Below are 16,310 nucleotides of genomic sequence, written 5' to 3' on the forward strand. Positions count from 1 at the left end.
TCAGGTTTGTTATCTTTCAACAGCATTTCCAGTTTCAGGCTCTACCTTTTAGACTGGCCACAGCTCCAAGGATATTTACCAAGATCATGGTGGTGATAGCAGCTCATCTTCGTTGTCAGGGAATAAGGATTTCCCCATATCTAGACGACTTGCTTATCCTGGCTCAATCAGGAAATTCTGCAACGCCATCTTCAAATGACTATAGCCTGCCTACAGAATCATGGATGGCTTATAAATTGGGCAAAGTCCTCCTTAGTTTCATCACAAAGGATGACTCATCTGGTTGCTGTATTGGACACCAGTATTCAGAGAATATTTCTGCCTCTGAACAAAGTAACTACATTGCAGACGAGGGTTCAGATATTAGCTACACAGTCGGAGAGTATCCATCCAGGCAGCAATGTGAGTTCTGGGAATAATGGCCTTGACATTCGACATGGTAGAGTATGCTCAATTTCATTCAAGAGCCTTTCAACATCTGATCCTCTCCAAATGGAATGGACCGCATCAGACAATAAAAATGCAGACAATTCTTCCTCAGGCAGTGCGTTTTTTATTAGCCTGGTGGCTACAAACCGCCCATCTGGACAAAGGTCGACCTTTTTGGATTTCAGACTAGGAGGTTCTGACAACAGACGCAAATCTTCAGGGCTGGGGAGCCCTGACGGAAGAGTACTCGTCCCAGAGACGCTGGACCAAGGAAGAAGGTGGTCTGCCAATCCGTATTCTGGGGTATCGGGCCATATACATGGTACTCACCCAGTCAAAAGAAATTCTTCATGGCAAACCGATTGAGATTTGTACACCTCAAGTCTCCAAAGAGGCACTCAAAGTCAAATGGCAATTAAGGAGGTAAGCAGCACATTATAGTGGGCGGAACGTCATCATCCAACAGTGTCAGCAGTTTTCATACCAGTAGTCCTAAATTGGGAAGCGGACTTTCTCAGCAGGCACGACATTCTTGCAAGCGAATGGGCCTTACACGCACTTGTCTTCCAGATTCTGGTAAACAAGTGGGGACTGCCGAAGGTAGATCTCATGGCATCCCTTCAGAACAACAAAGTTCCCGCATACGGGTCAAGGGCAAAGGATCCAAAAGCAATCTTCATGGATGCTCTGTGAGTGGGATGGAATTTTCATTTGGCTTGCGTGTTTCCACCAATCTCTCTGGTACCCAGAGTAATTTTAAAATTCAAACAGGAAGGGGTCGCCATGATACTAATAGCTCCGGCATAGCCCAGAAGAAACTGGTACACAGATCTGCCCAGGCTGTCTGTGGACGCTCCATTCATACTACCTCAGTGTCCAAATCTGCTGTTTCAAGGGTCCCTTTCTCTACAAACATCTGGATCGACTGTCTTTGACGGCATGGCTCTTTAAACATCCATCTTATAAGCAAAAGGTTTTTCACAAGAGGTAATTCAGACGATGCTTAAAGCAAGAAAGCCATCGTCTGCTCGCATCTGTTACTGTGTTTGGCATTTATATTTTCAGTGGTGCTCTGCCAATGGTTTTGACCCAAACTCTTTCATAGTTTCTAGAATTCTAGCTTTCCCTCAAGCAGGAATGGACAGGGGTCTCTGCATAGCTTCATTGAAGATTCAAGTGTCAGCATTATCTGTATGGTTTCAAAAGAAAATTGCAGACCTTCAGGATGTTCACTCTTTTATCCAGGGAATGCTTCATTCAACCTCCTTTTGTTCAACCCACAGCTCCCTGGGACTTAGAAATAGTTCTCAGGCCACTTCAGGTTGCCCCATTTGAACCACTGAATCATGTGGATCTGAAATGGTGGTCGGCTAAAGTGCTTTTTCTTTTGGCTATTGCTTCAGCTAGAAGAGTATCAGATTTAGGGGCACTGTTGTGTCGCCCTTCTTTTCTGATATTTCATCCAGGTCTTAAAGCTTTTTTTTATTTTATTTAAGTGCCAACTCCGCAGTCCCAACCTAGAACCCATGGGCCAGTACCAACCAGCCTGATTCAGAGAATAGAAGTATTTAAAAATCTCCTTTTATATACAGTTCAAGCACTTTTTTTGTGTGTGTGTTCTAGCAGTAAATTTACATTAATATTTTTTATGTTTTGTTTTTCTACAGCAAAGTCAAACAAGAATGAATAAAGCTCTGGAATATTTGGTATGAATAATTATAAGTTTGATAGTATATTTATTTTGTTAAAATATGCAAATATTCTGCATTCTGTCTACAACCTAAATCATCACTGGTTTCCAGTCTGTTTTTCATCCAGACGTAGGAAATGGGGAATGTTGGTCTAGTGTAGCAAATACTGGGAAGTTGGTGTTTAAAAAATTCTAAAGCTTGTCCATAGCTGCTGCTATTCTTTCTTGCACCAGCCGGAGTTTAGTTTAAGTTCCCTGGGAGTGTGGGGCTTTTCTTTGGTGCTGCTTATGCATTCATATTTTATGTTGTCAGGTATAAAACAAATGGTTTATAAAACAAAAACAGTTTTTTTTGTTTTTTAATTTAGTGCTGTGACTTCTTAGAAAAAAAACTAAAAATAACCAGACGATTACACTAAAAAAAACTAATGTTTTTATTCAAAAAGTTTTATACCAGGGCTAATGCTTCACTCCCATGTTTTGCTACTTCTATATTACTTATCCAGGGCCCAACAGTTTTGGTGCATGTACCGTACTGGTTCTCTTCAATGGGCACAAAAACAGGTTGAACAATCTCCAGACAGCCACGAGTCAATCCTACAGTAAATGGAAATTACATTTCAGAGAAGATATAGAAGATTAGGCAATAGTGCAATATGTTTTATGGAAGCTGGAAAGACACTGATACCCCTTTTTCCACTAGCTCCTTAAAACACGGGTAAACTTGCGGTGGCGCGCATTTACCCGTGTTTTTCCCTAGTGGAAACGGGTCCCCCGGCAAATTCCAGGATCAAGTGAGCCAGGAATCCTACCCGGGTAGCTAGCCGGGTTGAACACGTGTTTGTGATTATTTATCTCCCCCAGCTCGTAGCGCTGATTATTCTGTGTAAATGTGGTGTTTTAAGCTTCCATCGTTTGCCTTCATGCAGGAGCATCCGATTCACTCCTTTTTGGTTTTCTATAATTTTGAGGATAAATAATCTGTAAAAGAAAACTTTTTTTTTTACCTCATTCATTGTTTTTAAAGTAGTAAATCTGATCTGTTTTTTTATGCAGGAATCATTTGAGATTGACCATGATGGTGAAGCAGTGACTGTCACGGGGCTCACAAGCAAGCTGACATCTGACATAAAGGTATGTTCGTACAGGATGAAAGAAGGGGCTGTAAGTTTATCCTTGGTATTGTGTTTTCAATACATCTTTGTATTTGGATTACTGCTTGAAATGTCTTAAAATACCACCTTAATGACGATCTAAAGTCTGAGCCCTTTCAAAGTTGCATACATTTATATTTGTGTTTAATTGGAGCAGGTAAACATCCCTCCTTGATGATAAATAAGTATCTGATGAGATACAGATGTGTCCTCATACATCTTTGCTGCAGTCACGCAAAACAGCCCCTCTTGGCACTCCAGGTCATGTGAGAATCTTCTAGCATTGGCCATCTTTATTTTGCTTGAAAATGCATCTTAGTTGCATGAGGAGATTGTGCTGATTAATTTGATATAAGACTTGTATATCTGTGTGTGACTGAGACACTACACAAAGTGCTACAATGAGGGAGCTGCAAGCTTTTTTTCCAATTCAAGTTGTGTTTCTGCTCAGTATACAGACCATTTGCGCAGCTAAGCGTATTGAGGCTGGATGTATGAGGACACATCTATACATAGGATTTTTAACGTGCTGTTGTAAAATTAGCGTTTGTTTGCTTGCTATTCTGGTTTATGAAAAATGTGTGTATATAGCTTTAAATGTGCCTGTTCACCTAATGTGTGGTATTTTTCTGATTCAATTAAAGATGTGCTATCACTAAAATACAATTTTAATACTAGTTGACTGTTGCATTAACTGCATTAAAAATGTTGCTATTAACAACATATTCCTCATATGGCCACAATTACAATGTGCTCACATGCTGCAATTTGCTAATATCACAGCATGGATTGCCCTCAAAGCAGCCACAATCCCAAATACTCCCAGGTTCTAGTTTTTTCTTTAAAACCCATTTGCTCAACAATGAAATTGTGTTTGCTAAACTTGGAACAATATACCCTGCTATGGGTATACACATTACACACAAACATCTAGTGCAGATCACTGCATTGTGCATTATGGGGCATTCAGGGAACCAGTGCTTACTGTACATTCTGGTATTAAATGCTTCAAATAATAAGCGATCCTTTACATCTATACTCTGCATATAACATGTTACAAATATGAAGTCTGTTCCATTAACATTACACGTGGCATTCAGATAGTTTCCTACATCTTGTCTTTTGTGTTAAATGAACAGTCTTAACAGGCATTTAGTTTTACACTGTTTAACATGTTTCTCTATCGTCCTAGTGGATGCTGGGGTTCCTGAAAGGACCATGGGGAATAGCGGCTCCGCAGGAGACAGGGCACAAAAAGTAAAGCTTTTCCAGATCAGGTGGTGTGCACTGGCTCCTCCCCCTATGACCCTCCTCCAGACTCCAGTTAGATTTTTGTGCCCGGCCGAGAAGGGTGCAATTCTAGGTGGCTCTCATAAAGAGCTGCTTAGAGAAAGTTTAGCTTAGGTTTTTTATTTTACAGTGATTCCTGCTGGCAACAGGATCACTGCAACGAGGGACAGAGGGGAGAAGAAGTGAACTCACCTGCGTGCAGGATGGATTGGCTTCTTGGCTACTGGACATCAGCTCCAGAGGGACGATCACAGGTACAGCCTGGATGGTCACCGGAGCCGCGCCGCCGGCCCCCTTGCAGATGCTGAAGTAAGAAGAGGTCCAGAATCGGCGGCTGAAGACTCCTGCAGTCTTCTAAAGGTAGCGCACAGCACTGCAGCTGTGCGCCATTTTCCTCTCAGCACACTTCACACGCAGTCACTGAGGGTGCAGGGCGCTGGGGGGGGGCGCCCTGGGAGGCAAATGAAAACCTATTAAAAGGCTAAAAATACCTCACATATAGCCCCCAGAGGCTATATGGAGATATTTAACCCCTGCCTGGATTCACAAAATAGCGGGAGACGAGCCCGCCGGAAAAGGGGCGGGGCCTATCTCCTCAGCACACGGCGCCATTTCCTCTCACAGCTCCGCTGGTCAGGACGGCTCCCAGGTCTCTCCCCTGCACTGCACTACAGAAACAGGGTAAAACAGAGAGGGGGGGCAAATTTAATGGCAATATTTTGATATATATAAAGCAGCTATAAGGGAGCACTTATTATAAGGCTATCCCTGTCATATATAGCGCTTTTTTTTTTTGGTGTGTGCTGGCAGACTCTCCCTCTGTCTCCCCAAAGGGCTAGTGGGTCCTGTCTTCGTGTAGAGCATTCCCTGTGTGTCTGCTGTGTGTCGGTACGTGTGTGTCGACATGTATGAGGACGATATTGGTGTGGAGGCGGAGCAATTGCCAAATATGGGGATGTCACCTCCTAGGGGGTCGACACCAGAATGGATGCCTTTATTTGGGTGGTGACGGTGACGAATCAACCGTATTTTCCAGTAGGGCCACACGTTATATGATTTTGGCAATGAAGGAGGCGTTACATTTAGCTGATACTACAGGTACCACTAAACAGGGTATTATGTGGGGTGTGAAAAAACTACCTATAGTTTTTCCTGAATCAGAAGAATTAAATGACGTGTGTGATGAAGCGTGGGTTGCCCCTGATAAAAAGCTGATAATTTCAAAGAAATTATTGGCATTATACCCTTTCCCGCCAGAGGTTAGGGAGCGCTGGGAAACACCTCCTAGGGTGGACAAGGCGCTAACACGCTTATCTAAACAAGTGGCGTTACCCTCTCCTGAGACGGCCGCACTTAAAGATCCATCAGATAGGAGGATGGAAAATATCCAAAAAAGTATATACACACATGCAGGTGTTATACTACGACCAGCTATAGCGACTGCCTGGATGTGCAGTGCTGGGGTAGTTTGGTCAGAGTCCCTGATTGAAAATATTGATACCCTGGACAGGGACAATATTTTACTGTCGTTAGAACAAATAAAGGATGCATTTCTTTATATGCGTGATGCACAGAGGGATATCTGCACACTGGCATCACGGGTAAGTGCTATGTCCATTTCGGCCAGAAGAGCTTTATGGACGCGACAGTGGACAGGCGATGCGGATTCAAAACGGCATATGGAAGTTTTGCCGTATAAAGGGGAGGAGTTATTTGGAGTCGGTCTATCAGATTTGGTGGCCACGGCTACAGCCGGGAAATCCACCTTTCTACCTCAAGTCACTCCCCAACAGAAAAAGGCACCGACTTTTCAACCGCAGCCCTTTCGTTCCTTTAAAAATAAGAGAGCAAAGGGCTATTCATATCTGCCACGAGGCAGAGGTCGAGGGAAGAGACAGCAACAGGCAGCTCCTTCCCAGGAACAGAAGCCCTCCCCGGCTTCTACAAAAGCCTCAGCATGACGCTGGGGCTTCTCAAGCGGACTCGGGGACGGTGGGCGGTCGTCTCAAAAATTACAGCGCGCAGTGGGCTCACTCGCAGGTAGATCCCTGGATCCTGCAGATAATATCTCAGGGGTACAGGTTGGAATTAGAGACAGATCCACCTCGCCGTTTCCTGAAGTCTGCTTTACCAACGTCCCCCTCCGAAAGGGAGACGGTTTTGGAAGCCATTCACAAGCTGTACTCTCAGCAGGTGATAGTCAAGGTACCTCTTCTACAACAAGGGAAGGGGTATTATTCCACTCTATTTGTGGTACCGAAGCCGGATGGCTCGGTAAGGCCTATTCTAAATCTGAAGTCCTTGAACCTGTACATAAAGAAGTTCAAGTTCAAGATGGAGTCACTCAGAGCAGTGATAGCGAACCTGGAAGAAGGGGACTTTATGGTATCCTTGGACATCAAGGATGCGTATCTCCACGTTCCAATTTACCCCTCACACCAGGGGTACCTCAGGTTCGTTGTACAAAACTGTCACTATCAGTTTCAGACGCTGCCGTTTGGTTTGTCCACGGCACCTCGGGTCTTTACAAAGGTAATGGCCGAGATGATGATTCTTCTTCGAAGAAAAGGCGTATTAATTATCCCATACTTGGACGATCTCCTAATAAGGGCAAGGTCCAGAGAACAGCTAGAGATGGGATTAGCACTATCTCAAGAGGTGCTAAAGCAGCACGGATGGATTCTGAATATTCCAAAATCCCAATTAATGCCGACAACTCGTCTGCTGTTCCTAGGGATGATTCTGGACACGGTTCAGAAAAAGGTTTTTCTTCCCGAGGAAAAAGCCAAGGAGTTATCCGACCTGGTCAGGAACCTTCTAAAACCAGGAAAGGTGTCTGTGCATCAATGCACAAGAGTCCTGGGAAAAATGGTGGCTTCTTACGAAGCAATTCCATTCGGCAGATTCCATGCAAGAATTTTCCAAAGGGATCTGTTGGACAAATGGTCAGGGTCGCATCTTCAGATGCACCTGCGGATAACCCTGTCTCCAAGGACAAGGGTATCTCTTCTGTGGTGGATGCAGAGGGCTCATCTATTGGAGGGCCGCAGATTCGGCATACAGGATTGGATCCTGGTGACCACGGACGCCAGCCTGAGAGGCTGGGGAGCAGTCACACAAGGAAGAAACTTCCAGGGAGTGTGGTCGAGCCTGGAAAAGTCTCTTCACATAAACATTCTGGAACTAAGAGCAATCTACAATGCTCTAAGCCAGGCGGAACCTCTGCTTCAAGGAAGACCGGTGTTGATCCAGTCGGACAACATCACGGCAGTCGCCCATGTAAACAGACAGGGCGGCACAAGAAGCAAGAGTGCAATGGCAGAAGCTGCCAGGATCCTTCGCTGGGCGGAGAATCACGTGATAGCACTGTCAGCAGTGTTCATCCCGGGCGTGGACAACTGGGAAGCAGACTTCCTCAGCAGACACGATCTTCACCCGGGAGAGTGGGGACTTCATCCAGAAGTTTTCCACATGCTAATAAACCGTTGGGAAAGACCAATGGTGGACATGATGGCGTCTCGCCTCAACAAAAAACTGGACAGGTATTGCGCCAGGTCAAGAGATCCGCAGGCAATAGCTGTGGACGCGCTGGTAACACCTTGGGTGTACCAGTCGGTGTATGTGTTTCCTCCTCTGCCTCTCATACCAAAGGTATTGAGAATCATACGGCAAAGCGGAGTAAGAACGATACTAGTGGCTCCGGATTGGCCAAGAAGGTCTTGGTACCCGGAACTTCAAGAGATTGTCACGGACGATCCGTGGCCTCTACCTCTGAGAAGGGACCTGCTTCAACAGGGTCCCTGCCTCTTTCAAGACTTACCGCGGCTGCGTTTGACGGCATGGCGGTTGAACGCCAGATCCTAAAAGGAAAAGGCATTCCAGAAGAAGTCATTCCTACCTTGATTAAGGCAAGAAAGGAAGTCACCGCGAAGCATTATCACCGCATTTGGCGGAAATATGTTGCGTGGTGCGAGGATCGGAGTGCTCCGACGGAGGAATTTCAACTGGGTCGTTTCCTACATTTCCTGCAATCAGGATTGTCTATGGGTCTCAAATTGGGATCTATTAAGGTTCAAATTTCGGCCCTGTCAATATTCTTCCAAAAAGAATTGGCCTCAGTCCCTGAGGTCCAGACTTTTGTCAAAGGAGTACTGCATATACAGCCTCCTGTGGTGCCTCCGGTGGCACCGTGGGATCTAAATGTAGTTTTAGATTTCCTCAAATCCCATTGGTTTGAACCACTAAAAAATGTGGATTTGAAATATCTCACATGGAAAGTGACTATGTTACTGGCCCTGGCTTCCGCCAGGAGAGTATCTGAACTGGCGGCTTTATCTTATAAAAGCCCTTATTTAATTTTCCATTCGGATAGGGCAGAGCTGCGGACGCGTCCGCATTTTCTCCCTAAGGTGGTATCAGCGTTTCACCTGAACCAGCCTATTGTAGTGCCTGCGGCTACAAGCAACTTGGAGGACTCCAAGTTGTTGGACGTTGTCAGAGCTTTAAAAATATACATTTCAAGGACGGCTGGAGTCAGAAAATCTGACTCGCTGTTTATACTGTATGCACCCAACAAGTTGGGTGCGCCTGCTTCTAAGCAGTCGATTGCTCGTTGGATTTGTAACACAATTCAACTTGCACATTCTGTGGCAGGCCTGCCACAGCCTAAATCTGTTAAGGCCCATTCCACAAGGAAGGTGGGCTCATCTTGGGCGGCTGCCCGAGGGGTCTCGGCATTACAACTCTGCCGAGCAGCTACGTGGTCAGGGGAGAACACGTTTGTAAAATTCTACAAATTTGATACCCTGGCAAAAGAGGACCTGGAGTTCTCTCATTCGGTGCTGCAGAGTCATCCGCACTCTCCCGCCCGTTTGGGAGCTTTGGTATAATCCCCATGGTCCTTTCAGGAACCCCAGCATCCACTAGGACGATAGAGAAAATAAGAATTTACTTACCGATAATTCTATTTCTCGGAGTCCGTAGTGGATGCTGGGCGCCCATCCCAAGTGCGGATTATCTGCAATACTTGTACATAGTTATTGTTAACTAATTCGGGTTATTGTTTAGGGAGCCATCTTTCAGAGGCTCCTCTGTTATCATACTGTTAACTGGGTTTAGATCACAAGTTGTACGGTGTGATTGGTGTGGCTGGTATGAGTCTTACCCGGGATTCAAAATCCTCCCTTATTGTGTACGCTCGTCCGGGCACAGTACCTAACTGGAGTCTGGAGGAGGGTCATAGGGGGAGGAGCCAGTGCACACCACCTGATCTGGAAAAGCTTTACTTTTTGTGCCCTGTCTCCTGCGGAGCCGCTATTCCCCATGGTCCTTTCAGGAACCCCAGCATCCACTACGGACTCCGAGAAATAGAATTATCGGTAAGTAAATTCTTATTTTCTACAATACACCCTGTCATTAGTCTTCAGTCTTGTGCATACTAATAATTTGTTATCTCTTGCTTCTATTTTTAGCGCTTTCCTGTCAGAGATGCCAGGGCAAAGGATGTGGCCATGTCACAAATGCAAAATGTTTCTGGAGAGAGGAGGACCTTTCAGAACCCTGGGCCGCTGGGCTTTGTGCCGCCGAGCTTTGTGCCGCCGAGCTTTGTGCCGCCGGGCTTTGTGCCGCCGGGCTTTGTGCCCCCAGGCTTTGTGCCCCCAGGCTTTGTGCCGCCGAGCTTTGTGCCGCCGGGCTTTGTGCCGCCGGGCTTCGTGCCGCCGAACTTCGTGCCACCGGGCTTCGTGCCACCGGGCTTTGTGCCGCCGAACCCAATGCTTAATATGCCACCACAATTTAACAGAGGACCTCCAGGTAATTTAGGTGAAATAAGAAAAAAGTGTATGCAATAGGCAATGCGGTATAAAATACGGCTTTACAAATAAAAGTAGTGTATGTATGTATTCTGTGTATACATTTTTTTTATTTTTTTGGGGGGGTGGGGAAATTCAATTGTTTTACACACCCGAGCTCCCATCTAAAGTGACAGGAGGTCGCACGGAGCAGTTCAGTTTGTTTTTTTCATTTCAGCGCTTAATATGGTCACTTTTTGCTCATATCAGCTTGCCACCTCTAGGCTGGCAGCCAATTGCGCCCAAACTGAGCAACAATTGAATAGCTCCGTTGGGCGCCATCTACTGGCTGCCAGCGACAAAACAGTTGAATACCACCACATGAGCATGAAATTATCAACACTTCAGAAATTTGGTGCTATCTTCCCCAAATAAAAATATTTGTGCAACTTGTAATGGCAGCAGTCGGAGTCTTCAGTTATTGCATAATAGCACAGCCTATTTGTTTTCTGATCTTTCAGTTCATTACAAACTTTCCTTGGGGACAACCCAAGATGTATGTGTATACATCTAAAGATTCCCAGGTGTAAAAGTATGCTTTCCCCACCATTTCCTGTTTGCAATAACATCCATAGGTCCTGCCCATCATTCTTGACAACATAGGGGCAGACCTAACAACCAATGGAGAAGAGAAAAAAAGGGAGAGTGCGCTGTCAACGACAGCCTGTATAGGGAGGTCAATTCCCTTCTAGGTATATAAAGATAAAAATGGAAAAGATACTGGCGCCGGCTGTTTTTTCATATAGTAATGGACAGGTAGACCAATGCTTTTCTTAAAAAAATGCACAAATTTCTTACACATTCATAAAGAAAATGTGTTCAACTCATAACTGGATGAACCAAAGCAATTGCTAAAAATGCTAAAGGAGTTAGTTTAAATGGGGTACCACTATGGTAGCTCTATTCTATAGGACCACAAGTGCGGTATCACGTCTTCCACACTTCCGATATCATCTATGGACACTCTTGCTCCTATTGGTTAAAATTCCAACACAAGTTTCTTCACAGACCCGGATTCATCCCTGTTTGCTATGTGGATCTTCGTTCCAAGGAGATACCTAGGGGACTTCTCCGGAACAAGTCTGGTATACCATCCATTCATCAATTGAACTTGTGAGCTTTGTGGAATAAGAGTCCTAGTTGGTTATATGTGTACATTGCATTTAGAAGGGACAACCAGTGGTACCCTATTTTAACTAACTTCTTTAGCAATTTTAGGAATTGCTTTGGTTCATCCAGTTATGAGTTGAACAAATTTTCTTTTTTTGAATGTGTAATAAATTATTTGTGCATTTTTTAAGAAAAGCATTGGTCTAACTGTCCATGAAATAACAGCCGGCACCAGTATCTTTTCCATTTTTACTAACAACCAATGGCCCCATTTTAGTTAAGGAACAAATACACCAGCATAACATAATTACACCAATTACAGACTACTTTTCTGCTGCGGGGTATACAATGATTTAACATCGGGGGTGCAGAGTAGGATCTTGATCCTAGGCACCAACAGGCTCAAAGCTTTGACCTTCTTCCCAAGATGCATAGTGCCGCCTCCTATATCACCCCGCCTCCGTGCACAGGAGCTCAGTTTGTAAGTTGGTGCCATGCAGTAAGCAGGAAATTAACAGGAGGGCTGCTCCTGCAGCCCATATTATAAGCTAATTTCTCTGACGTCCTAGTGGATGCTGGGAACTCCGTAAGGACCATGGGGAATAGCGGCTCCGCAGGAGACTGGGCACAAATAGAAAGCTTTAGTACTACCTGGTGTGCACTGGCTCCTCCCCCTATGACCCTCCTCCAAGCCTCAGATTTTTGTGCCCGAACGAGAAGGGTGCACACTAGGGGCTCTCCTGAGCTTCTTAGTGAAAGTTTTAGTTTAGGTTTTTTATTTTCAGTGAGACCTGCTGGCAACAGGCTCACTGCATCGAGGGACTAAGGGGAGAAGAAGCGAACTCACCTGCGTGCAGAGTGGATTGGGCTTCTTAGGCTACTGGACACCATTAGCTCCAGAGGGACCGATCACAGGCCCAGCCTTGGAGCTCGGTCCCAGAGCCGCGCCGCCGGCCCCCTTACAGAGCCAGAAGCAAGAACAGGTCCGGAAAATCGGCGGCAGAAGACATCCTGTCTTCCACAAGGTAGCGCACAGCACTGCAGCTGTGCGCCATTGCTTCTCAGCACACTTCACACTCCGGTCACTGAGGGTGCAGGGCGCTAGGGGGGGGCGCCCTGAGCAGCAATAGAAACACCTTGGCTGGCGAAAATGCATCACATATAGCCCCCTGGGCTATATGGATGAATTTTAACCCCTGCCAGATTTCCACAAAAAGCGGGAGAAAGGCTCCGCACCCTTCTCGGCGGCCTATCTCCTCAGCACACAGGCGCCATTTTCCCTCACAGCTCCGCTGGAAGGACGTCTCCCTGACTTTCCCCTGCAGTCCTGCACTACAGAAACAGGGTAAAAAAGAGAGGGGGGCACTAATTGGCGGGATATTAACAATACAGCAGCTATAAAGGGAGAAACACTTATATAAGGTTGTCCCTATATATATATATATATATATATATATATATATATATATATATATATATATATATAATATAGCGCTCTGGTGTGTGCTGGCATACTCTCCCTCTGTCTCCCCAAAGGGCTAGTGGGGTCCTGTCCTCTATCAGAGCATTCCCTGTGCGTGTGCTGTGTCGGTACGTTTGTGTCGACATGTATGAGGAGGAAAATGATGTGGAGGCGGAGCAATTGCCTATAATAGAGATGTCACCCCCTAGGGAGTCGACACCTGAGTAGATGGCTTTATGGAAGGATTTACGTGACAATGTCAGCTCTTTACAAAAGACAGTTGATGACATGAGACAGCCGGCTAATTAGCTAGTCCCTGTCCAGGCGTCTCAGAAACAATCAGGGGCTCTAAAACGGCCGTTACCTCAGATGGTAGATACAGACGTCGACACGGATACTGACTCCAGTGTCGACGGTGAGGAGACAAACGTGACTTCCAGTAGGGCCACACGTTACATGATCACGGCAATGAGAGAGGTTTTAAACTTTTCTGATACTGCAAGTACCACTAAAAAGGGTATTATGTGGGGTGTGAAAAAACTACCCGTAGTTTTTCCTGAATCAGATGAATTAAATGAGGTGTGTGATGAAGCGTGGGTTTCCCCCGATAAAAAACTGAGAATTTCTAAAAAGTTATTGGCATTATACCCTTTCCCGCCAGAGGTTAGGGTGCGTTGGGAAACACCCCCTAGAGTGGATAAAGCACTCACACGCTTATCAAAACAAGTGGCGTTACAGTCTCCTGATACGGCCGCCCTCAAGGAACCAGGTGACAGAAAACTGGAGAATATCATAAAAAGTATATACACACATACTCTGGTGTTATACTGCGACCAGCAATCGCCTCAGCCTGGATGTGCAGCGCTGGGGTGGCTTGGTCGGATTCCCTGACTGAAAATATTGATACCCTGGATAGGGACAGTATATTGTTGACTATAGAGCATTTAAAAGATGCATTTCTATATATGCGAGATGCACAGAGAGATATTTGCACTCTGGCATCAAGAGTGAGTGCGCTGTCCATTTCTGCCAGAAGAGGGTTATGGACGCGACAGTGGTCAGGTGATGCGGATTCTAAACGGCATATGGAAATATTGCCTTATAAAGGGGAGGAGTTATTTGGGGTCGGTCTATCGGACCTGGTGGCCACGGCAACTGCTGGGAAATCCAAATTTTTACCCCAGGTCGCCTCTCAGCATAAAAAGACGCCGTCTTATCGGGCTCAGTCCTTTCGTCCCCATAAGGGCAAGCGGGCAAAAGGTTCCTCTTTTCTGCCCCGGGGCAGAGGAAGGGGAAAAAGACTGCAACAGACAGCCAATTCCCAGGAACAAAAGCCCTCTCCCGCTTCTGCCAAGTCCTCAGCATGACGCTGGGGCCTTACAAGCGGACTCAGGCACCGTGGGGGCCCGTCTCAAGAATTTCAGCGCACAGTGGGCTCACTCGCAAGTGGACCCCTGGATCCTTCAAGTAGTATCTCAGGGGTACAAATTGGAGTTCGAGACGTCTGCCCCTCGCCGGTTCCTGAAGTCTGCTTTACCAACGTCTCCCTCCGACAGGGAGGCAGTATTGGAGGCAGTTCACAAGCTGTATTCCCAGCAGGTGATAATCAAGGTACCCCTCCTGCAACAAGGGAAGGGGTATTATTCCACGCTGTTTGTGGTACCGAAGCCGGACGGCTCGGTGAGACCAATTTTAAATCTGAAGTCTTTGAACACTTACATACAGAGGTTCAAATTCAAGATGGAGTCACTCAGGGCAGTGATCGCGAACCTGGAAGAGGGGGACTATATGGTGTCTCTGGACATCAAAGATGCCTACCTCCATGTCCCCATTTACCCTTCTCATCAAGGGTACCTCAGGTTTGTGGTACAAAACTGTCACTATCAGTTTCAGACGCTGCCGTTTGGATTATCCACGGCACCCCGGGTCTTTACCAAGGTAATGGCCGAAATGATTCTTCGAAGAAAAGGCGTTTTAATTATCCCTTACTTGGACGATCTCCTGATAAGAGCAAGATCCAGAGAACAGTTAGTAGTCGGAGTAGCCCTATCTCAAGTAGTGCTACGGCAGCACGGCTGGATTCTAAATATCCCAAAATCGCAGCTGATTCCGACAACACGTCTTCTGTTCCTAGGGATGATTCTGGACACAGTCCAGAAAAAGGTGTTCCTTCCGGAGGAGAAAGCCAGGGAGTTATCCGAACTGGTCAGACGGATCGCATCTTCAGATGCATCAGCGGATAACCCTGTCCCCAAGGACAAGGGTGTCTCTTCTGTGGTGGTTGCAGAGTGCTCATCTTCTAGAGGGCCGCAGATTCGGCATTCAGGACTGGGTCCTGGTGACCACGGATGCCAGCCTGAGAGGCTGGGGAGCAGTCACACAAGGAAGAAATTTCCAGGGCTTGTGGTCAAGCCTGGAGACAACACTTCACATAAATATACTGGAGCTAAGAGCCATTTACAATGCTCTAAGCCTAGCAAGGCCTCTGCTTCAGGGTCAGCCGGTGTTGATCCAGTCGGACAACATCACGGCAGTCGCCCACATAAACAGACAGGGCGGCACAAGAAGCAGGAGGGCAATGGCAGAAGTTGCAAGGATTCTTCGCTGGGCGGAAAATCATGTGATAGCACTGTCAGCAGTATTCATTCCGGGAGTGAACAACTGGGAAGCAGACTTCCTCAGCAGACACGACGTCCACCCGGGAGAGTGGGGACTTCACCCAGAAGTCTTCCACATGATTGTGAACCGTTGGGAAAAACCAAAGGTGGACATGATGGCGTCCCGCCTCAACAAAAAAACTAGACGGGTATTGCGCCAGGTCACGGGACCCTCAGGCAATAGCTGTGGACGCTCTGGTAACACCGTGGGTGTACCAGTCAGTGTATGTGTTCCCTCCTCTGCCTCTCATACCCAAGGTACTGAGAATCATAAGAAGGAGAGGAGTAAGGACTATACTCGTGGCTCCGGATTGGCCAAGAAGGACTTGGTACCCGGAACTTCAAGAGATGCTCACAGAGGACCCGTGGCCTCTACCTCTAAGAAGGGACCTGCTCCAGCAGGGACCCTGTCTGTTCCAAGACTTACCGCGGCTGCGTTTGACGGCATGGCGGTTGAACGCCGGATCCTGAAGGAAAAAGGCATTCCGGATGAAGTCATCCCTACCCTGATCAAAGCCAGGAAGGATGTAACCGTGCAGCATTATCACCGTATTTGGCGTAAATATGTTGCGTGGTGCGAGGCCAGGAAGGCCCCTACAGAGGAATTTCAACTGGGTCGTTTCCTGCATTTCCTGCAAACAGGACTGTCTATGGGCCTAAAATTAGGGT

The 16,310-nt window shown here is 46.4% G+C and overlaps 1 protein-coding gene across 49 annotated transcripts in view; it reads left to right on the plus strand.

Annotated features, from left to right (window-relative positions):
- LOC134927837 (uncharacterized) overlaps positions 1 to 16,310 on the plus strand; it is a 1,188,393-nt gene that overhangs the window by 1,101,935 nt on the left and 70,148 nt on the right. For all 49 annotated transcript variants that reach the window (XM_063922861.1, XM_063922855.1, XM_063922854.1 and 46 more), the window contains 3 exons: positions 2,097 to 2,135; positions 3,176 to 3,253; positions 10,035 to 10,374. In XM_063922861.1, the coding sequence (XP_063778931.1) occupies positions 2,097 to 2,135; positions 3,176 to 3,253; positions 10,035 to 10,374 (457 nt within the window). The remainder of the gene's footprint in view (positions 1 to 2,096; positions 2,136 to 3,175; positions 3,254 to 10,034; positions 10,375 to 16,310) is intronic.

Source organism: Pseudophryne corroboree, chromosome 5, assembly GCF_028390025.1.
Source record: "Pseudophryne corroboree isolate aPseCor3 chromosome 5, aPseCor3.hap2, whole genome shotgun sequence".
Taxonomy (NCBI): domain Eukaryota; kingdom Metazoa; phylum Chordata; class Amphibia; order Anura; family Myobatrachidae; genus Pseudophryne; species Pseudophryne corroboree.